This window comes from Plasmodium relictum (assembly GCF_900005765.1).
Source record: "Plasmodium relictum strain SGS1 genome assembly, chromosome: 13".
NCBI lineage: Eukaryota > Apicomplexa > Aconoidasida > Haemosporida > Plasmodiidae > Plasmodium > Plasmodium relictum.
In genome coordinates, this window is record NC_041691.1 from 1,718,195 (window position 1) to 1,743,324 (window position 25,130).

Genomic DNA, 25,130 nt, shown 5'->3' on the forward strand with positions numbered 1-25,130 from the left:
ATATATAACTTTTTCTATGTAAGGAATAATTATTTTTATATATATTTTATAATGATTGAAGAAAAAAAAAAATCTGAAATTTTTATATTTTACTTTTTATTTTTTTATAATATATTCTGGATTTTTTTTTTTTTTTTTTATATTTTTCTAACAAAAAATATATATGTTTATTTTTTCAATTATAACATTCTATATTCATTATTTTTTCTTTTTTTTTTGTATTTTTTTAAAATATAAATTTTTTTTTCTTTATTATTTATTTATTTTTTTTTTTTTTAATAAATCTTATTTTCTGGAATTTTTTTTTTTTTTTTTTTTTTTTTTTTTTAATTTTTTTTTTTTTAATTTTTTTTTTTTTTTTTTTTTTTTTTTTTATATGGCATATTAAAATATATAGTACAAAAACTTACGACTCTTTTTTTTTGTAAAAAATATATTTTATTACCAACTAAAGTATTTAACTTTTGTTTTTTATAATATATTTTATTTATTATTTTTTTTTTAAGAGTTATATTTATATATTTTAAATATAACTATTTTTAATTTTTTTTTTAAATTTTAATTTTAATGAGTTTTAAGAATGCTTAAAAAAATTTAATTAGAAAGAAAATATTGTTTTAGCAAATATGTAAAAAATATAACATCCAATTGATGAAGGAAACCAAAATAAATGTTATTAAAAAAGAAATATGTATAGTAATTATCATTAAATAAATAAGTTAAAGAATTTGTAATCAAAAAAAAAACTATATATAAATAATTTATTAGGAATTTTATGTAATAGAAAAAAGATAAAAAAAAAGAAAACGTTTAGATTATAATATCCATATTAAAAAATAAAAAGATGAATTTAATTATTTTTGTAAAATATTTATAGAAAAAATCTTCATTGCTTAAACACATTTAATATGTTTTTTCTTCAATGAGATATTGTATTTTATCAATTATATATATTTTTTCTCATAATTTATAATTCTTAATAAGAAAAAAAGAAAAAAAAGAAAAAGCATTAATTGGAATTTTATATAAAATCTTAAAAAAGTATCAAATTTTTGTTCTTTTTTTCTTTTTATATGTCTAGGATTTTTTTATAAATTAAGAAATTCGAAAAATATGATTAATATAGACATATATATATATATATTTATTTATTATTTTTTTTTTTTTTTTTCACTAAACGTAATAGTATATCAAAATGAAAGAAGAAAAAAAATTCAGGACATAAATTGAGATACTAATAAAAATAAAATTATTTTATTATGGATGAAAATGAATAAGTAAATGTGAATAAATGAATTTAAAAGAATAAATTAATATCTTTGAATAAATAAATATTACCTAACATATTCTTCTAGTAACAAAATTCTAACATATATAAAAAAATATATTTGATATAGTGAAAGCTTTTATTATTCAGTGTGCCTTTTAAAAGTTAAAGAACGACTATGATTTGTAGAATCATATGATTCAATATTGTTTTGTTTCGATCCTTTAAATTCTTCTTGTTTAGGTCCCACAATTATTTCAACTTGACCTCCTTGATTTGATAAAACACCTGAATGTATAGCTGCTTTACAAACAGAAGATAAGGGACTATATATATTTGATCCAAAAATTTTATTGTTTATTTTATCACAATTTGATGGACAAGAAATAGTTATTTTTTCGCCAACAGATAAATTTGATGTAAATTGTCCATCTGTAGAACATGTAATAATAATATCTTCATTTTCTAAGAAAACAGAGAAAGATCTCAATTGGGATTGTTTTTCCGTTCTACTAACTATTCCAAAATGCCCTCTAGACGCTTTATATTCTAATAATCCTTCAACAACTCTAAGAATGAAGCTACCTTTGTTCATATTATTTTTATTAGGTATATATATTCCTGCATGTATAGCAGCTTTACATATTGATGAATCAGGAGTGTAGAAATTATTACTTCCTTTTACTAAAAATTTGGATTTAGTGCAATCTTCTAAACAGTTTACTAAAAATTGAGATCCTATTTTTCCATTAAATTGTTCAGAAAGTAAATCATCCTCACATTTTAAATTAATTTTTTCTGTATTTACTTGTAAGTCTTTATTTATAATACTTCTAGATTTACAAGGTGTTATGCACTCTCTACCATCTATAGTTTTTCTTACTCCTTTTTTTTTTTTTTTTTTTATATTTTCTTCTGTATTTATGTTTACATACTCTAAGGATAAAACTGAATTTAAGGATTCTTTAATTTCTTCTTCAGTCAATACATATTTATATACCTCTACTAAATGAATATATCCTATAAAATAATCAGTTGTTGATTGATTGGATCTACCTATAATTAAATCTCCATTTAATGTGAAATCATATTTTGCTTTCTCGAATATAGCCCTTTTGCCATTAATATATAAGGCAATTATTTTATTTGTTTTGTTAAATACAATTGCAATGTGATATGTTTCTCCAAATTTAGGTTTAAATCTACTTTTAATTAAGTGAGGATTACAATTATGCTCTATTATTAATTCGTTTTCTTCATCAATTGAAACAGAAATTCCTTCACATAAGCTATGAGATAAAATGGTTCTCCACGTACCTTCTCCTCCATTTAAAGTAAAATAAATAATAAATGAAAAATTGGAAAGACCCTTAATATATTTTTCATTTGGAAAATTACTACAGTCTATAAAATCATTATCTTTACCGTTAAAACCAAGAAAACCTGTTGGGGAAATCCATTGAAATATAGGTTGAATAGAACTAGCTAAATGTTTTTCATTTTTATCAAATATATTTTTGTAAGAAAAATCATTTTCTTTTTTCAAGATCTCATCTTCTACTTTTGGATTGCTTCTTCTTTCTTTATTCAAAAGAGAGGTGGTTGGTATACTAACACTAAAGCTTTTAGAGATACCACTAAATGTATGTGACTCTATATTATTTCTCTTTGTTCCTATAAAATTTTTATGTTTATGTGCAATGATTACAACAATGTCCTCTGAAACATTATTACTTAGTGCTCCTGCATGAATTGCTGCTTTACATATAGGAGAATCAAATGTGTATAAAAAGGTACCTTTTATTATTCCCATTTCTTCGTCACACTTTTCAGGGCAATTAACTATAAATATATCCCCAACATCAGCACTACTTAGGTCTGCTTTTGATACTATTTTATCAAAGCATGTTAGTTCAATTTTTGGATGGAATTTTTTTTTTTCCAAGTTCATTAAATTTTTTTGTCCTGACAATCCTAATCCTGACGCATCTCCTTCTCCACTACATCCAATTATAATATCTTCATCATGAGAACAATAAATATCTTCCTGTGTTTCATGAGGACAATTTTTTAAATATTTTTCATTTCCCTTGCATTTAAAATTAACAGCATTTATTTTTTCTGTATCATGGCCACATAAATTCTCTCCTGATATATTGGTACATAAATGATGAGAAAAACCATTTCCTTTCAACCCTGTATAACCAAGTTCTTGGCAAACAATTTTTTCTGATTCTTTTACCCATCCCTCAGAGCATACAGAGCCGAAAACTCCATTGTAATAAATTTGTAATCTTCCTACTCCATTATTAGATGGAGAACCATTTATATCAACAATTCTTATAGTTCCATCATTTATCAGTTCATTGCTTGAATAATGTAAGCACTGAATAATAACATCATCATGATGATCTACACAATGAGAGGCATCATCTCCGTTGCAATTAGATAGACTTTTTTCATTTCCAGAGCATACAATTCCTGCACCACTAAATGGATATCCATAACCAGCACAATAATTTTGTCCATTTATATTCCCACAGTTTTCTTTTATATATATTCCATTAGGAAAACCTAAGTCCTTACATGCCCTTTTAGCTGTATCATCACTGAATGTAAAGTTTGGTCCTTTTTTACACACACTTCCCCACTTATTTTTTATACGTATTTCTAATCTACCTAAAGAAGACAATTTTCCAAAAGAATTAACAATTCTAACATCACTTTTTATATCATCTATAGAATCTAGATGATAACTATAAAAAGAGAAATTTTTTTCATCTGCCTTAGTACTGAAATCCATAGCTTCTAATCCATTATATTTTTCATTAAGTGCATGATAATATTTCAGTTCACTTCCAACAGTAACAATAAGTTCTCCTCCACTTGGAGTCAGTGATCCATCATGAATAGCAGATGCACAAATGGAAGTTGAAGATGGATGAATTGAAGATCCCTCAATAGATGCAAATTCTGCGTTTTGACAATTTTGTGGGCATCTTACTTTAAATATTTGTACTTTGTTTGATAAGTTTTTTGGCAAGTTATTGGTATTTATTAAGTCATTGCCACGAACATGGCAATCTATATCTTTTGCTGTCCCTTCTACATTATCATTTTTTATGTTAACTTTTACGCTTTTATCATAAGGATGACCTATCCAATTTTTAACATTAAAAACGTATAGTTTATTATCACTCTTAACTTTAATAAAGTCACAATACCATGGATCATTTTGGGAATTGTTACTCAAAATTATATTTTCTAAAGTTCCAACATCAGATGCTTGGAATCTAATTTTCTTTAAACTTCCAGAATTAAATCCTTCATGTAATATTTTTGTGTTGCTTCTCTTTTCATTACCTAATAAGACAACCTCTATAGTACCAGTAGTACCCGCTTCTAGATCTTTACCTGTTTGAACATAAGCAGTATACAATTTATTTCCTGATAAAAAATATGTTGCTTCTGTTTTTCTGTCATCTAAATGATCAATGCAATCAAATACCCAATATTTGAAATCTTTCCACACAGTGATTTTTTTACACTTCCAATTTTTATTTGGTGAATTTAGTTTTATATGTAAATATTCAGGATTTCCTATATCTGTTCTTACAGTGAAAATTTTATTTAATAATCCTTCATTTTCATTTCCTATAATTATTTCTTTTGTTTTTAAACCATATCCGTTAGATAATACTATGGACACATTACTATATAAATTCACGCCAGTTGAAACTATTGGAACTGTTTCAATCATATATTTTGTAAAATTATCTCCTTCATTTAAGCATTCTACATAATCAGATTTTCCATACTCAAATTTTGCTTTACACCATTCTTTGCTATGTATTTTCAGTAAAAAAAAAAAAAAAAAATCTAAAAACAGTACTATAAATTTATAATTCATCATTTTATATGTATGTATATATATATATATATATATACATATATTTAAATAAGTATGATCAAACAAAAAAGTGTAAATAAAATATTTTATTTATTTTAGACAAAAAAAAAAAAAAAATTACTTAAAATTATAACATAAAATGATAACCTAAGAAAAATAAATAACAATATAAAAAAAATTGTAAAATAATAATAAATATTTTAATTTATTTCTTCATTAACTCTCATTTGTGGTTGTCATTTTATTAATTTAATAGTTCTTATATTTATTATGTTATCTTTATTTAGCTACCTTTTGAAATTAGTATCTATAATAAAATTATGGAAATATTTTTTTATCATATTTTTTATAATAAATTATCAGGCATTATTTTAACTGCATAATGAATAACTTTATTTTTTTTTAAAATAACTAAAAATACGTATAAATATTCATTTAACAAAAATATATATTATAATTTTTTTTAGAATAACACTAAGTTTAAATATAATATTTACAATAATTGAGTTTATATATATATATATATATATATATATTTAATTTTAAAGGTATACATTTAAAATAAATATAATCAAAAAGGAAAAAATTAAAAAAAAACATTGAAATTATTATATAGAATGAAAAAAATTAGTGTACCTACATCTTAATTTTCTATCTATTTCCTTTTCAAATTTTTATAATATGTAGCAAGAAATAGCAAGAAAAAAAAAAAATATATGAATTTTTTTATTTTAAAAATAAAAAATTTTAAAACAGAAGTTCTATAAAAAAATGAAGAAATGACATCTAAATAGAAGTGACTTTTTAAGTAATATAAAAAAAAAAAAAAAAAGTTAAATGTTATTTATACTAGAAAATAAGAGTGGAGACCAATTATTCTAATAAAGACACATTTCTAATTCCAATTTTTTCTTTATTTTTTTTTGGTTCATAATCTATGAAAAAAAATATATAAATATATAATTATATAAAATATTCATCCTAAATTTAAAAAATATTTGTTATGATTATAGTTTAACATATGTAAAAAATAATGTATATATATGCTACCTGCATATAATTGTCCACAGGCTGCATCAATAGAATAACCAAAAGAATTTCTTTAAATATAAAAAAAATTAAAATTAAAGGAAATAATTTATAAAAAATAGTAAATATATATATAAATGAGAATCTCAAATTATTTACAAATATTAGAAAATATACTATTATATATATGTAGGTTATATATTTTGTATATATTTTTTAAAAAATTAAAAAAGGTATAAAAATTATAAATGAAAAAAAAAATTTTTAAATATGATTATGCAAATACAATTCATATATAGTTCATTTAAGTAAATAAACATAAATAAATATATATCATATTTTTCTCTTATTTATTTTTATAATTAAACCTGTAAAAATATGATATTCCATGTTTTCTTAATATTTTCTAAAAAAAAAAAAAAATTTAAAAAAGTGTTATTAAGACATGAAAAATGAGAAAATTTTATGTTTAAAAATAGTGAAATGTTTTATATAAATTTACAAAAAGAAAAATAATATAAAATTAGTTCTTCATACCGTAAATTGTAGAATTCTGTTTTCTTCACTTATTCTACAGAAATTTTCATCGACATTTTTTGCTAAAAAAAAAAATATTGAATGAATGTAATGTAAATATATAAACATTATAAAATAAATATTATATATTATGAAAAAAAATTTAAAATAACATGTAAAATAGTATAAGAAGAATATAAAAAAAAATAATACCTTTATTATAAGGTATTAAGCAAACATTATATAAATATCTAATGTTATTTGGTCTTTTACATATATGCTCACACAATGCTTCAGCATGATCATTCGAATCATTTATATCTTTAATTAGAATGTAACTTATCCATACGCGTCTTCCCGTATTTACTATTCTATCATCTAATAAATCTAAAACTTCATAAAATGGAAACAATCTGTTAATTGGAACTAATCTATCTCTTTCTTCCGAAAAAGGAGAATGTAAGGAAAAAGACAAATTTACCTGAGGAAAAAACTCGTTTAATTTTTTAATACCGGGTAACAATCCAACAGTTGAAATATTTATTCTTCTATTTGATAAAGAAAAGAAGTTAGAATGATTAAAAAAATGAATTGAATCAAAAACATGTGGATTTGCTAATGGTTCACCCATACCCATAAAAGAAACATTTTTTATATTAACATTTTTCGACTGAAAATATAAAAGTTGATCTGTTATTTCATCCAATTCTAGTTGTCTTTTTATTCCAATTTGTCCAGTTGCACAAAATTTACAAGCAAAAGAACATCCTATTTGACTAGATATGCATAATGATTTATGAGAACCAAAATCTAATGATGTAGCTTCAATTTTTTCTTTATCTTTACATTCAAATAATACTTTATATGCTCTATCATATTTATATTCTTTTAATGGTTTTATACTTAAAATATTTTCACCGAATACATTTTTTAGTTCTTTTCTTATATCAGTTGGAATATTTTTCATTTTATTTATATTAACAATTTTTGCCTTATATATATTATCTAAAATTTGCTTAAGCCTATACTTTTCGAACTTGTTTTTTTCAATTATTTTTACTAAATTAATATACCTCTTCGACTTTTCCATTTTTATCAAATTCATATTTTTCAACAAAAATATGCATATATATAGTATCTATATTTATTTTTACATTTTCAAAGTGTTTACAATGCATCTACAAAAAGAAAAACATTTCCATTTGAATATATGAAATTAAAATAAATTTATTTCTTCACATTTGATATATTTTAATTTTACTCTTTTTCTATTCTTTTCTGTTCAATTTTTTTTTTTTTTAACATATATTCAAATATATATATATATATATAATAATTTAAAGTCTTCATAATTTTTAATTTTATTTACCCATTTTCTACTACGAATATGTATATATATATATTGTTTTTATGCTTATTGTTAATTTAAAATAACTTTTTTTTTTAAGTAAAATTATTAACCTTTTTTAATATAATGATATATATTAAAATAGAAAAACATATAAAATATTTTTTTTTGAATTTGAATTTTATATCTATATGATATTTATATTTTTATACTTTTTTAATGAAAATAATTTATTATTTTATATATCACTTTTTTGTTTAATAAATTAAATAAAAAGCCAAAGAATTAAATTAAGCATTACTTTGAATAAAAATTTCTATAATTTTATTTTGAACAAAAAAAAAAAAAAAATTTCTTTTACAGACTGAAAATTCAATACAAAAATAAAACAGACAATGAATAGAAAGAATATATATTTTTTACGATCTTTTATATTTTTTTTTTTATCCTACTTATTTAGATAGCAAAACACGAATACAATAAAAATATTTTTTAGATGTATGCTATAATAAGAAGATATTTTAAAATGCCTACAAGTTCATGAAAAAATATTTAACAAATGTCGGGGATTAAAAATATGTTTGTAAAAATAAGAAATTAATATACTTGGAAATTATTATACCTTTATGTGTATAATTTTTTTAATAATAAAAGGTAATTTTCAGATTTGAGTTATTTATTAAGAAATTAACTAAATAATATAAATAAATAACTTTAAAAAAGGCAAGTATTAAAAAAATATATATTAAAAAATCATAAAACATGGGTTTTAGAATATATGTTTAATTTTTAAAATATATATTTTTATTTTTACCTTAATAAATAATGAAAATTTCTTTCTATTTGATTTTTACTAAAATGTGTTCCAAAAAATTAAGTTCTAAATAGAAAAAGGTACGTACCTTAAGCATATTTCTAAAGACTAATTTTATTAATTTATGAAAATAAATGTTGTTTCTAAGTTTGAAAAAATAAAAATAAAATTTTAAATAAATCGTTATATTCCTTTTTTTATTTTCCAATATAATATGTATCATTAAATTTTTGAATAACAAAAAAATGGAATGAATTTAAAATTGAAATTTTTATCCATTAAAAAAAAAAATGCACTGATAAATGATATATTTTATACTAATAAAATAAGTTGTCTTATTTTTATACAAAAATTAGGAATAATTATAAAACATCAATATAAAAAAAAAATAAAGTAAATTAAATAGAAAAAAGTTTATGTTACATATAAATGAATACTATGAACATATATATGTAAATTTTATAAGAAATAGTAAACCAGTAAGAAAAATGAAAACGATATATTACATAATTATTATAAAAAATAGATTAAAAAATTATGAATTTTCTTTTTATATGCGAGTTATTTCAAAAATATAATAAAATAATACGAAAAATTTGTTAGCAACTATCATATTAAATTACGTATTTCATAATTTAAATGGATTATCAACCCATTTATTGTCTTTTTTTTTTTTTTTATGATAAATATTTATCATGTTGAATAAGAAAGAAAAAGAAATAATTATAAATATAAGAAATACAAATTTCATATTTTAATTCTATACTTCTTTTTTTTTCATATAGTTATATTAAGCTTTTTCTACTAATTAGATGAGCTTCTATAAAGCAAAAAGATAAAAAAAAATTCTTTATTTATTAAATTTATTAAGCTATTATCTTTTTCAATTATAGGGTTTTACTTTTTATATATTTTTTGCGCTTTTAACTTCTTCAAATTGAATTTAAATGTACATAAAAAAAATATATTTTTAAGATTTAAATATTTTTTTGTCTTTTTTATATTTTGGAGATACAAATATTTAAAAAATAACTTATAATTATGTTTATAATTTTTTTTATAAAAAAATACGTCATCAGCTATAAAGAAATATTTTAGATGATATATCAGTAGTGCTTATAGGTGCTTAATACTTTAAATTGAAAATAATGTAAAAAAAAAAAAAAGAAAAATATATTCTAGGAATTAATATATCAAGTAAAAAACTCATAACTTGATATAGATGTTATACTATTTAAAAATGAATAAAAAGTAAAAATATTTCTCTAATGAAAAAGAGTAACTCTATAAAAAAAAATTATTTACATGTAACTGTTTTCTACATATATATATTTATCTTTTTTATGTTTAAAATTTTTTTTGATAAAACGTCTATATCTCATGAAAGGTTCTAATATAAAATTAATAGTAAGGAAAGAAAAAAAAATATGAGATTTTAGAAAGAATATCAAAAATACATATGAAATATATTTTAAATGGATTGTAAACTTTAAAAATTTATATAATTTTAATAAGTGAGGTTAAAAAAAAAAAAATACATATCAATGTGTGCACTTAAATACGCACACGTGAAAATGTAATTATTTTAATAGCACACACACAAAATAAAATAAAATAAAAATAACGTAAACATTATATTTTCATATATTACTGATGCCATAATTAAATTTAATAATTAAATATTTATATTTAGAAGTATAATTAAGTTTTATTAATATATTATTTCTATGATTTCAATGCCTGTTGTTAATTTATAGTTTACATATAATTTTTTTTTTCTTTTTTCTTCCTTTTGTAAATATTTTTTAATTTATCACTAAGGAAAAAAAATTATTATATACACTAATAATAATAATGTATGTTAATCTACTATATTAATATTTTACATAATCCTCTCTTTTTTTTTTTTCCACTTATTTCCGGAAAATTTCATTTTTTTTTTCTTTTTTTTTTTTTCTTAGTTCTTTTATGAAATAATGATTATTCATATTTATGATGTGCAATTATAAATTACATCGTTGTTTGGAATATAATTAAAAGATAAAATTTATTTATATATTTATAGATTTAATTATGCCTTTTAGTTTTTGCTGATAAATATATCTTTTCATTTAAGCGCACATATATTTAAATTACATCAATGTTTTTAAAGAAAAATTCATATATTTATATACATGTGAAAAATAATCCTAATTTTAATATATAGTTTTGTCATTGTTATTAAAAAAAAATTTGCACAACTTTTTAAATTTTCAAATTATTTTTTTTTTTTACTTAATCCGTAGTACATACGTATATTTATACATATGATTACATAAATAATAATTCACTTTTATTTATGTAAAAAAATGTATTCAGCATTTTATTTATAAATATTAATTTTTTTATTTCACACACTATCATATTTCCTTATTTTTTTTTTTTTTTTCTTTTTTTTTGTGAAAAATTTAAATAGAATTAATAATTGATTTATTGTTCCTACAAAAAAAAAAAAAAAAATAAAATAAAATAAAATAAAATAAAATAATAAAATAAAAATCAATTGATGAACTTCTAAATGGGCTTTCAATTGATATACTGAATTCTTTGAATACATATTTTTCATTTTTATTATATTTTATTATATATAATATATATATATATATTTATTTATATTAATTGTTTTATTATTTTTATTTTTAATCAATATGTGGTTTACAACGAGACAAGACGGTCTTGATGATAATTGTCATACAAACAGAGGACCATGTGTTCAAATTAGTGGGTTTTTTGGAACAACCTTAAGAATAGGTTTCTTTTTAGAATTTATAGCATTGACATTTTTATTTATGTCTTATTGGTCAAATGGAGGAAAAGGATTATTTAGTTATGATTTAAGAAACATGAAAGATGAATATCGCATTGATCAATCATTTAGAAATTCTATAACACTTTGGTCAGGTGTATATTTAATTGGAGCAATATTTATTATGTCTTTTCAAGTTCTTCTTGCAGATGACACATGGTACTAATAAAAAAAAAATAATAATAAAAGTTACTAATGTTCTTTGTGCTTTTTAATTTCTTTTTTTGAATTATACAATGAAAAAAGCTCTTTAGTTAAAATCATGAAATTTATGTACCAAAAAAAAAAAAAAAAAAAGAAATCTCTATAAATATCTTATGCTTCAATAATTTAATACATATTTATTTATATTGTTGTGGTTTCATAAAAATGAAATGAAAAAAAATTTAATTAATAGTTATATTATTTTTATTGATAATTCATTTGTGTGAATTTAAAAATATTTGTGATAATATATTTTATAAAAATAATATAGTTTTAGTAAAAGTAAACATTTTTTATTTTATTTCTCTATTATATTTTTTATTTTTATTTAATTTTTTTTTTTTTTTTAGTTGGGCAAGAGGATATCGTGCTGGATCAAAAATTTTGAGATTAGCATCATTTTTAGACACTATAAGTGCAACTTTACAGTTTATTTTTTATTTATATATATCAAAATTTTATACAAGAAAATGGTATGTTCATTTTAATGAAGGAGGAAGTGAATGGGTATTTTTTATTTTTGTTCGTCTTGTTCATGCTTTTTCATGCTTATTATATGGTCTGGCCGCATATTTATTAGAAGTTTATCATGATGAAGGAGCAGGAGATTTACACGCATACATAAATGGTGTTATTTTTGCATTTGCAGGATTAACAGGTATCAAAAGAATTTAAAAAAAATATTTATTATTTTTTAAAATTCTCTTTAATTTTTGCTTTTATATATATATATAAATTAATTATACATATTGATACACAAGTTTAATTTTTTATTTTTATTTTGATATAAATAGAGAAAATTATGTAATAGTATTACTATATTTTACTGTAGATAATTATATTTCTATATTATATATGTATATATTTGTTTAAATGATACATAATTTTTTATTATATACTTTAATTTTTTTTTTATTATTTCTTGTAATTTCTTCTATTTCACATACCTCATTTTTTTTTTTTTTATAGAAATATTTGTAATATTTTGCAATTCTGGCAGTTTTTCCAATTTATTGCTATGGTTAGCATTAGCAGCAGTTTCCTTATGGTCATATTATTTTGAACCTGAAGTTAATCACGTATCACCAGCATTACATGAGACAGAGTTAACAAATGACGTGGAACAACAAGTAGAGAAGTTCTCAAGATATACTCCTTATCCTCAAGATCAAGATCAGAATCAAAATGCTTATTACCCTGCATAATTTTGTCTATATAAATTGTTTAAATTTTGTTTTTTAAAATATATTTATAAAAAAAAAAAAAGAAAAAAAAAAAGTAAACAATAAAAAAAAAAAAAAATAAATTAACTAAGGAACAGAACTTAATAAAAACTAAATAAGGAAACAATGTAATATAATGTAATAATTTAATTTATTTTTTATTGATAACTCTTCATTTGTTAATATATATTCTACAAGTAAATAATCTTAAAATAAGTATTTCTAGTAATACATATGGTAGTATATAAATTAAAATAATTATTGTTCAAAGTAAAGGTTTTACGTTAATATATTATATTGTTAGAAAACCATATTGTCCATCTCTTTTTTTATTATTTTATAACAAAAAATTAGTCAGAATAAAAAAAAAAAAAAAAAAATAAAGAAATATAAAGATAAGATATTGAACATACAAAATTTAGATGATAATTTCTATTTTAATTATATATCCTTTTTTTTTTTAACTAATTTTTTGTTTTAATGGATAAATGAAAAACAAGATTAATATTTATAATTTTAACTTCTTATAAAGATATATTCAGAATACTATCATATTAAATTTACTTAATGTAATTTTCTTTTATAGTTTTTTATTCATTTCGTATAATTAAAACATTAATTTTGTGATAGAGACCAATAGTAATAAATGATATATGCATATTTATACATATACATTATTGTATTAAAACTTTTGATTTATAAAAGAAAAAATCTGTGCATTTTTTTTCAATATAAATAAATAATTTAGTACATATATTATGGGGTTTTAAATTTTTTTTTTTATATAAGCAACAAATATTATATGCTTTAATATTAATAAAATATATATATATATATAAAATAAAATGTATCAATTGTTAACTTAGATATATTGACTAAATAAAAAATTCGTATTTTTTTTTTTTTTATTAACTAATCTTTCATAAAATAAATATTAACAAACAAAAAAAAAAATTAATCTTTAGAGAAATATAAAGTTTACACCAGCAAATTTTTGTAGAATCAATTTTACTTACGTAATTCACTCATCTCAACGTTTGTTTTTCCATATTTTTCTTCATAAACATATACAACAATGGAGTTCTTTGCGACAGCCATTAATATAAAACTTGGAATAGACTCAGTTAACCAAGGTTGAAAAGCTCCAGTTGCTGTTCCAGGGTTAATAAAATATTTCCCTTCATATTGAACGATAGAATTTTTATGTGTATGACCACTAATAATTATGTCACTGTCGTACTTTTTTTGCCATTGTAAAAGAGAATTCATATTTCCCCATGGAATAATTTGATGACCATGAATTAATGATATTTTAAAATCTCCAATATTAAGAGAAATTTCCTCTGGAAAGTCATAATTATCATCCATATCTCCCTTAGTTATATGAACAGAATCAGCAATATTTTTAAGTAACTCTAAATTTTCGCTAGATCCAACATTTCCAGTACATAGAACATGCTTTATTTTGTCTGTTTTTAAAAGATCTTTAAAACAATCTGGCAACCCTAAGTTTCTAATTGGAGAATGAAAATCTCCAATTAATAAAACCAATTCTCCTATATCTTCCAGCTTTCCACCCATTTTGAAGAGAACATGAATAAATGTATATATATATATAAAATATAAAATGAATTTATGATATTAAGAAATTATATCCTAAAATATCAAAGATTTCATATAAATCAATTTAAACACTCATTTTAGCTATCAATTTTTACATTTAAAATAAAATATATCTTTTACTTAAATATTCTTATATATATTTATTTATAGAAGTCCTATTTTTAATATATCTTCTTATTTATGAATATTTAATAATATATATATTCTTTAAAAAGAAAAAGAAATAGTAAAGAAGTCTTAAATATGTTAGAAGTAAAAACTAAAATCAATACTTTTCAAAAAAAAAATTTTTACAATATGTTAGCGTTTTTTATTACACTTTTAAAAAAAAATATATATGAATAAAATATATATAATATTTTAAATATTTAACAGCTTCATAATTTTTTTTAATTATCTTAATGATTAATTTTTAAATAAAAAAATGACATAAATGTACATTAAAAATTATAAAATATAAAAACTAAGGAAAATATAAAAAAAACAAATTAAATAATGTGTCATAACAAAAAAAAAAAAAAATAAAATAAAATAAATTAAAATAAAATAAAATAAAATAAGAGCACAAATATATCTCAGATATATGCAACAAATAAAATACATTAATAAAAAAATTATTATAAACATTTTAATTCAATAATAAAAATGAGTATAAATCTGTCAATTAAATAAAAAAAATGTACATATTAATAAGATGATTTTTTCATAAATAAATCATTTCATAAGTAAAAAAAAAAAATATTTGATAAAGGAAATTATAATAAATTGTATTTATAAAAAAGATAAGGAAAAAAATTACAATACTTTAAAATTACATATATGTCTTTACATATGCATGAATACAAAAAATACATATTCTGTAATTAGAATTGATAAATAGATTATGAAATTTGTTTAATTGAAGTTTTTAATAATTTGACATATATTTTCTTATCGTTAGATAAGTTTAAAGAAATCGAATCATTAGGCTCATATAAATTAGAAATAAGAAAAGAAGCAATTGGATCTTCAATATATTTATATAAAGCTCTTCTAATTGATCTAGCGCCAAAGTTCATATCATATATATTATTTTCGTCGCTACAAATATAATTAATTACATCTTTATCAATAATTAAGTTTAAATTTTTTCTTTTTTTTATTCTCTTTTTTAAATCATCAATCATGTTTTCTAAGATACTAATAATATCTCTTTTCAAAAATTGACGAAATATAACTTTTTCATCTATTCTATTTAAAAATTCTGGCAAAAATCGTTTTTTTAATTCTTCTTCTATTTCAGGTTCCAGCTCTTCATACCACTTATTACTGCGCAATTTTTCTTCAAAATCATCAATATTCTTATTATTATTATTATTATTTTTATTGTTTATATTGTTTTTTTCCTTTTCTTCTTCATTAGGTTCATTTATATTGCTTTTATTATCTTTTTTATTTTCTTCATTTGGAGAATTTGTGTTTATTTTCTTCTTTAAATAATACTTAAAACCTAAATTTGAGTAATTTTTATTATATAATTTAAAATAATCCGTTATAATATCAGACCCAATATTAGTAGTCATAAAAATAAATGTATTCTTGAAAGAAATTTTATTTCCTTTAGAATCTGTTAATAAACCATTATCTAGTATTTGTAACAAAACGTGTAAAACTTCATTATGTGCTTTTTCAATTTCATCAAAAAGAATAATAGAAAAAGGTTTTTTTTTTACACTTTCGGTTAATTCTCCTCCTTCTTTATAGCCTACATAACCTGGATAACTACCAAATAATTTGCTAACTGAATGTTTGTCAATATATTCACTCATATTTATTACAATTAAGTTGTCATCATTAAATAGATATTTTGATATAACTTGAGCACATAAAGTTTTCCCAACTCCTGATGATCCACATAATAAAAGTGTTCCAATAGGTTTATTAGGATCTTTGATATTTGTAATCGCTTTAAATAAATATTTTGATAATACATCAATTACTTTTTCTTGCCCTATAATTATTTTATTTAACTTCTCTTTTAACTTTGATATTTTTTCCTCTTCTTTTTTATTTTTTTTAATATATGAAATAGAAGATTTTTTACTTACTATATTTTCTATAACGTCTGATGTAACATATTTCATATGCACATTCTCAAGCAATTTCATTGCTTCATTATTCCTTTCTTCGTTAAAATATTCAATTTTATTTATTTTATCATTATTTTTTTCTTTTGATTCTTCTTTTTTACTCATTAATTCATTATTGATTTCTTCTTTAATATATCCTTCTTCATTATTTTTTTTATTATTATTTTCTTCCTTATTTTCTTCTTTATCCTCCTTTTTTTCCATATTATCCTCATCTTTGTTCATAGATATTTTTGATACTGCCAAAATTTTATCGTTTGATTTCTGTTTCAAATATTTTTCATATTTGATTTTCTGATAAGCTCCTGCTTCATCTAATATATCTATTGCTTTGTCGGGAAAATTTAATGTAGGTAAATAATCCTCAGAAAGCATAACAATAGATTTTAATGATTCATTGGTGTAATAAATGTTATGATACATCTCATAATTATATTTTATTTTTTTTAATAAATAATATGTTTCCTTAGGTGTAAGTGGATTTACGGTAACACAGTTAAATCTTCTTCTTAAAGCTTTATCATTTTCAATATATTTGGAATATTCTTGAAATGTAGTAGTCCCTATACACTGTAAATTATCTGAAGAAAGAAAAGGTTTTAATAAATTGGATGCATCCAATGATCCCTCCCCACTTCCTGCACCAACAATAACATGAATTTCATCAATAAATAAAATATTCTTTTTTTTTTTATTCATATTAGATAATAAAATTTTCATTTTTTCTTCAAATTCTCCTCTATACTTTGTACCAGCTACTATATTACCAACATTTAACTGAAAAATTCTGCAATTTTTTAAATGATTAGGTATCTTATTTTTTAAAATTAAATAAGAAAGGTGCTCAATTATTGCTGTTTTTCCTACACCACTTTCCCCAATTAATAATGGATTCGATTTTTTTTTTCTTCCTAGTATTTCTATTATTCTTTTTATCTCTTTTTTTCTCCCGAAAAAATGTTCATCTCCTTTTTCTTGCGCTAATTGAATCATATCAGTTAAGCAGTCTTTCATAAGAGAGGAGTTAATTAATTTATTGTTTGGTGAAAAATTATTTTCATCATTATTTCTATAATCCTTTGCTTGATTAAGATATTCACTATTTATGCTATTTATTATTTGATTTGGGTGTTCATTATTCATGTTGCGTGTTGTTTTTTGATTATTAAATTCGTTGTTTAGCATATTCTTATTTGTATCATTTATATTTTTATTAAACGGGGAAACAAAATTATTTTCATCGTAAGTTGTTATTTGATTTTTAAACTCATCTACACTTATATTTAACTCATTTAAATATTTTAAAAAATCATTATTCTTTTTTTGTGCAATGTCTACAAGGGACAATAATATATCAACGATATTAACAAACATTTTTTTTTTTTTTTTTGCCTCTATAACAGCGTTTTGAAGAACTAATTTGCAAATTTCTGAAAATTTTATATTATAATTTACTTTAGATGACTTTTGTTCATCCTTTTTATTACTATTTAGATTTATATCATCACTTAAGTTCATATTATTCTTATAATTACTATTATCATTAATATTATCAGTACTGTAATCACTAATATTATCATCATGATTTTTATTAATGTAATCAGTAGTATTATCATTGATATTATCAGTGATACTATCGCTAACATTATCAGTGGGATTATTATTAGTGTCATTTATAGTGTTATCAATATTACTATCAGTTGCACAAGTAGTACTCTTCTTTTCCTTATTTGAATTTTCTAATAGATTTATGTTATGTTCTATGTCTTTTATATGTTTATCAATAAAATCACTTATTATTTTTTCGTTTAAATGTTGATGATCTTTATCTTCAATATTTTCCTCTCTCATAGTAATTCCCACGTTCCGTTGAGAATCTTTTTTCTTTGTATTTTCATCTTTATTATTTTGAATTAAGTTATAAGAAATACTTTCGTTATATCCCTCTTTTTTGTTATTTTCTTTCTGAGATTCACTTATATCCATATTACTAAATTTATCTAAAAATTTTGTAAGAGATATATTAAAATATTTTAAAATATTTTCAATCATATCTGAATCAATCCTTATTATTGCTATAAGAAGGTGCTTTAATAGTATTTCATGTTCATCATCATTTTTAGCGACTTCTCTAGCCATAATCAAAGCTTTAATACATTTTTCATCATATTCTTCAAATAATGACATACGCAACTTGCTATTTCTATTTCTTATTTTTCTATAATTTCTACTAATATTTATTGTTTCCTTTTTATTTATTTTATATGAATTATTTAAGAAATTTATTTTTTTTCTTATACGTATATTTTTTACAATCTTTAACATAAGTATGACAAATAAACTATATAAAACATTCATTTCCTACCTTTTAAAAAATATATTTTAAGAAAAATAATACATTAAATTTTGAAGTATAATATATTTCATTGAAATAATTATTGTTTCTGTTTTTACTCAAGAGCGTTTATTTTAATTTTTAATCGTTTATTTTTTTTTTTGAAGAAAACATATTTACTTCATTATAAATTATAAACCGTATATATATATTTTCAGGTGCCATTAAATTTCTACAGTTCCTTTTATTTTTACTTATTTATTTATCTTTTAATATCTGTTATTTATAATTTAAAAATAAAAATAAGATAATTAAAAGATTTTCAGGTTATATTAATTTACATGTTTTTATTATAACTTTTATAATTATTTTTGTAACAATTTATTCTGTAAATTCTTATGGTACAAATATAATAAAATACTATTAAAATTATTATATCTACTTTTTAAAAGATATTTAACCAATAAATAAATTATTATGTTCAATTATGAATTCATACAAATTATTTTTAAAAGTTATAAGATTTACAAAAAAAAAAAAAAAAAAGAATAAAAATTAATATTTTTAAGTTAGGATATATATATATTTAAGTGTATGTAATGCATTTGTTAAGTTATACAAGGGTACATAAAACAAATATAAATATATTTTTATTTTAATTTTTTACAATTTATAGAAATGCTACAAACTATGGTTTAATTATAAAAACAATAAAAAGAAAAATGATAACAAAATATAGAAAAATAAAACAAATTAAAAAATGGATGAAAGAAAAATCACATATCGTAGAAAAAATTCCATAAAATAGAAAATGTAATATAAAAAGTTTTAAAAAAAAAAAATTGAGAAAGGAATTATTATTAAAAAAAAAACTTATGAAAATAATGTTCTTTATTTTTAGTCTATCTAATGAAAATAATACTAATAAAGATAAATTAATATATTTCATAAAATTATTCTAGAAATAAATTGAATGAAAATGAATAAATGTGTCTGATAATTCTTCTTTTTATTTTATATAGATATAAAAACTATATACTTCCTAAAATAATTATAAATTTATAACTCATATATGTACATATATATATTTAAAAAAAAAATAAGTTCCAAAATTTAATAATTTAGTGAAAATTGAAGTTTATTTGTTTATTCCTTTTTATTTAAATTTTATTAATAATAAAAAAAAAAAAAAACCTCTAGAAAAATGTAGAATTTAGGTGTAGACAAATAAAAAAAAAAAAAAAAGAGAAAAAAAAAAAAAAGAATTATGGAAATGAAGACATCTAAATAAGAAACAAATATATGGCTTTTAATTTATTTAAATTAAAATATATTATATATATATATATATATATATATATATATATATATATATTTTTTTTTTAATTATAGAATAAATTAAAAATGTACACATTTGAAAAGAGAGAAGAAACATACTTAACAAAAGCTCTATATGCATACGGCATAAATAAAAATATATATAATCCTTTTCATTTAGTAGATGAAAATTCTATCTTTTATTGCATAGGAACAAATGGGGTCATTCATTCTCTTTTAGAAAAAAAGCAAAGATTTTTATTGAGTGATGAAAAAAGTTACGGTATTATATGCTTAGGTATAAGTAATGATAAAAAATTGCTAGCGTTAGGAGAAAAATCAATAAAAAAGCCATTCGTTTCTATTTTTACAAGTAATTATAAGCTTATTAAAAGATTAACCTTAGATATTTCTGATAATGAGAGTAAAATTATGAACATATTATTTTCATCAAAAAATAAATATATTTATTGTATAACTAATGGAAGCACAAAAAGTTTATTTTTATGTTATGATTGGATTCAAGAAAAATTAATTTTTAGTAAAATATTTCCTCCTACTCTTTTTAATGAAAATTGTGAAATTTATCTTAATTCTCAAAATTCTTCTTATATTGCCTTAGTATCAATAAATAACATAAAAGAGGATAATACTACTTCTGAAAACAATAAATTAAATGACTATAAAAATAATAAGGATATTGATAATGTAAATATTAATAATTATACAAATAATAATGACAATATAATAAAAAGTAGTAAGAATAATATAAAAGACAACTACAATAGTAATATATGCAAATATAAAAATTTACAAAGAGATGTTTTTCTTTATCATAATGTTGACAAAAACTTAGAAGAAATAAAAATAAAAAATAAGAAGCTCGAAAAAATTGATAAGAATTTTACTAATTGTTGTTGGTTAAATGACGGAGTTTTATTGCTAATTAATAAAAGTAATTATTTAATATTTTATGATGTTAAAAAAGAGAAGTTAAAAATATTTAACAAGCATATAAGTAATGATGAAATATTAAAAGTAACCTGTCTTTCAAGAGGATTTCTTTTATTTGATTGTAAATTTATATATTTTTATGAAAAATCAAATGATTTAAGTGTTAATCTAAATTATTTATTAAAATATTATATTAGTTTTAATTATAATACATTACTCAATAATTACTGTTTGCTTTCTCCCTGCGAAAATTTTTTATATTTTTTAGCTCAAGATGGTAATTTAAAAAAATTAGATTTAATTAAAAGTAAAATTCATTTTGAAAATTTTAAAAACATAAATTATACATTATTAAGAAATATTGATAATGAAATTCAAATAAATAAATCTAGTGAAGAATCAATTGTTCCTGAAGAGGATAAAGAGTTAAATAAATCTCTAAATGAAATAGATGAAAATTATAAATTAGCTAATTATATAAATGATGATAATCAAAATAACAATAGCATAAATAATTCCTTTGATGATAACTTAAAGCATGATAATAAAAACATTGAAACAATATTAAACGATATAAGTTCAGGAAAAATAAATGATTTTGATGTTTGCATGAAGCATCCTTTAATTATTATATGCTATGACGATAATAACATAAAAATTATTAATTACAAAAAAAAAGAAATAGTTATGACAAATTCATTTAATAATGAACCATTGCGCGTATCAATTCATTGTTCAGGGCATTTACTTCTTGTTGCATTTACAGATAAGCTGAGATTATTTCATATTTTATATAATAAATTAAAAATAAAAAAGGAATTTTTTTTGAAAAATTGTTCTTGTTGTAAGTTTTCCAATGGTGGCAATTTTATGGCCGTGTCTAAAATTTCAACAATATATATTTACAAAACTTATACATATGATCTTTTATTTATTTTAAAATCACATGTAAATTATATTACTGATATTATTTGGAATTCAAATGATTTTTCTATTTTTTCAATAGGAAAAGATGGGTATTTATTTGAATATTCACTTTATAATAATGGTAATAAAATTATTGAAGTTATGCAGAAAGAAAAAAAATTTTTAAGCATAGATTTAGAAATATTAAATGATAAAAATAAAAAAAAACAAGGTAATGAAAAAAATAACATAGATTTATTAAAATATGATAACGAATACAAAAGTTTTAGCAATTTGAACGCTAATGAAATAAAAAATATTTATGTTTCTTGTGATGATAAGACCATTAAGCAATACTGCAATTCAAAAATTGAATGTGTTTTAGAATGTGAATACGCCATCAATAAAATATTACTTTATAAAAATAAATTTTTAATTGCTTCTTTTCATAATGGATTTTTTTGCAGAATTAGATTTTATGCCTTGCCATTGAGTGGTTTATTTTTAGAAATTCCTTGTCACGTTTTAAATTGTGTTAATTTAAAGTTAGATATAAACAGAGAATTATTGTTTAGCTGTTCTAAAGATGGTTCTATTTATATTTTTTCTATAGAGAAAATTGATAACTGTTTTTTAATGCAAAATAATTCAGCTACTATTAATAATTTAACTTGCAAAAAAGAAGCTAAAGAAATAGAAAATAATAAAGAAGAATTGAAACAAGATGATAAATGTAAGAATAAAACGCTGGCATATACTAATGATTCTTTTAATAATAACGACACAACAAACTTATATAATGAAAACATTAAATCAAAGAAAGATATGTCATATAATAATTTAAATAATGAAAATAATAATATATTTAATGAATACAAGAAATTAGAAAAAGGGTTATACCTTTCTGATTTAAATAATGAAACTATCAACATATTAAATGAAAATATGAAATTAAAAAATAACTTTTTATTATACGATTTGAATAATAAAACAAATTATATATTAAATGAAGATGAAAAAGAAAATGATGAAATATTAATTGATTTTTTTTATGTACAAAAAAAAAACAAAGAAGTTTTAGAATTGCAAAAGAAAATTACTAATTTAAAAAATCAAATGGATTTAGAAATGAAAAATAAGGAGTCTATCTACAACAATGAAGTGAAAAAATTAAAAAAATTAAAAAATGTAGAAATAAATAATTTAATTAAAATAAATAAAAATTTAATAAAAGAAAAAGAAAAAATTGAAAATGCTTGTAAAGAATCTTTATATGAACTAGAAGAAAAGCATACTTACTTTGTAAATCAGTTAAATTCACAATTTTATTTAACTAATAAAATAAGTGAAGAGAAGTATTTGAAAATAGAAGAAGAATTTAATATATATAAAAAAAATTCAACGGCAGAAATGTTAGATTTAAAAAAAAAACATCAAATAGAATTAAATGAGATAATAAAGGAAAATAAGGAAGAAATACAGAAGAAAGAAGATTATATACAAAACTTTAAATTAAAATATGAAAATTTACAAAAAGAAAAAGATGAATATATAAAACGAATAGAAGAAGACGTTGATGAAGAAATTTTACTTATAACAAAAAAATATGAAGATGAAATAAATGAACTGAAAAAGGATAAATATAATTTATTAGGGAAATTTAAATTGTATGAATATATAGAAAACGAACTTAAGGAAAACATTCAAGAAGAAAAAGAAAAATTTATAAAAAATAACATCACAGCTAAGAGATTACAAGAAGTAAAATAATAACGAAATTTTATATAAAGATGATTTTTATAAGCACGAAAATATATTATTATATTTAATATATATGTATAAAAGACTTTTTTTTTTTCTTTTTTTTATTAGAGCATAGATAATTTAAACGTTGATATAAGTAATCTAAAAGATAACATTTTATTTAAAGAAAAAGAAATAGAATCAAAAAATAAAGATATAATGAATTTAAATAAAAAAAATGAAGAATTAGAAAAAATTAAAATTGTTTTAACTCAAAAAATAAAGGATTTAGAATCTAATTTATCTCCAAAAGACTCGGAAATAAAAATTATGAGAGAAAAAATTGATGAAATGGCAAAATGCTTTGAAAACAATCATAAGAAGACTGTCAATTTGCAAATTGAAATTAATGAATATAAAATGAAAATAAAGTCTTTACATGATGATTTATTAAATTACAATAAAACGATTGGAAATTATGATAAAATTCTTAAAAATATACAAGAGCACATTAAAGAATGTTATTTGCATCTCCATGATAAAAAAATATTTAACTCCTCATTTTTAAATTTATATAATAAATTCCACAAAGTTAATGATGTTAAAAATTATGATACCAAAAATGTTTTTTCTGAGTATATTAGGCAAAAAGAATATTTAGAAAATATGATTGAAATATTAAAAGAAAAGTTAGATAAGGAGACAGAAGCTTTTAGAAAAGAAAAAATAAAAATGATGAATGAAAATTCTTTATTGTTAAAAGAAATAAATGATTTAAAAATGGATTTAAACTTTTTAAAATCAGAATGCCAAGAAGCAAAATTAAAAAGTAGGAAAATAAAATTTTTAAAAAAAAATAATAAAAATAAAGAAGATAATGAAAATATAATAAAATAAAGAATAGAAAAAAAAGATATATTCATTTCAGATATTAAATATAATTCAATTAAATTTTTTTTTTTTTTTT

General features: G+C 19.7%; 6 protein-coding genes across 6 annotated transcripts; 2 read left to right on the plus strand and 4 right to left on the minus strand.

Moving 5' to 3' along the window:
* Positions 1–1,409: 1,409 nt before the first annotated feature.
* On the minus strand, positions 1,410–5,180 carry CCp3 (LCCL domain-containing protein, putative; the record flags this gene model as incomplete). The annotated part of the gene is made up of 1 exon (XM_028678977.1): positions 1,410–5,180. The coding sequence occupies one exon, from the start codon at positions 5,178–5,180 to the stop codon at positions 1,410–1,412; it is 3,771 nt and encodes a 1,256-aa protein (XP_028536070.1).
* An 870-nt stretch (positions 5,181–6,050) lies between these two features.
* Positions 6,051–7,812, minus strand: PRELSG_1343900 (radical SAM protein, putative; the record flags this gene model as incomplete). The annotated part of the gene is made up of 5 exons (XM_028678979.1): positions 6,051–6,112; positions 6,228–6,277; positions 6,575–6,612; positions 6,744–6,805; positions 6,936–7,812. 5 exons carry the CDS (start codon positions 7,810–7,812, stop codon positions 6,051–6,053), a joined length of 1,089 nt encoding a protein of 362 aa, XP_028536071.1.
* Positions 7,813–11,571: 3,759 nt separating this feature from the next.
* On the plus strand, positions 11,572–13,138 carry GAPM3 (glideosome associated protein with multiple membrane spans 3, putative; the record flags this gene model as incomplete). Its single annotated transcript, XM_028678980.1, has 3 exons — positions 11,572–11,888; positions 12,284–12,591; positions 12,903–13,138. 3 exons carry the CDS (start codon positions 11,572–11,574, stop codon positions 13,136–13,138), a joined length of 861 nt encoding a protein of 286 aa, XP_028536072.1.
* A 1,026-nt stretch (positions 13,139–14,164) lies between these two features.
* On the minus strand, positions 14,165–14,737 carry VPS29 (vacuolar protein sorting-associated protein 29, putative; the record flags this gene model as incomplete). Its single annotated transcript, XM_028678981.1, has 1 exon — positions 14,165–14,737. One exon carries the CDS (start codon positions 14,735–14,737, stop codon positions 14,165–14,167), a length of 573 nt encoding a protein of 190 aa, XP_028536073.1.
* A 923-nt stretch (positions 14,738–15,660) lies between these two features.
* ClpC (ATP-dependent Clp protease, putative) lies at positions 15,661–19,266 on the minus strand (the record flags this gene model as incomplete). The annotated part of the gene is made up of 1 exon (XM_028678982.1): positions 15,661–19,266. The coding sequence occupies one exon, from the start codon at positions 19,264–19,266 to the stop codon at positions 15,661–15,663; it is 3,606 nt and encodes a 1,201-aa protein (XP_028536074.1).
* A 1,381-nt stretch (positions 19,267–20,647) lies between these two features.
* Positions 20,648–25,060, plus strand: PRELSG_1344300 (conserved Plasmodium protein, unknown function; the record flags this gene model as incomplete). The annotated part of the gene is made up of 2 exons (XM_028678983.1): positions 20,648–24,181; positions 24,293–25,060. The coding sequence occupies 2 exons, from the start codon at positions 20,648–20,650 to the stop codon at positions 25,058–25,060; spliced, it is 4,302 nt and encodes a 1,433-aa protein (XP_028536075.1).
* Between the last annotated feature and the right edge of the window lie 70 nt (positions 25,061–25,130).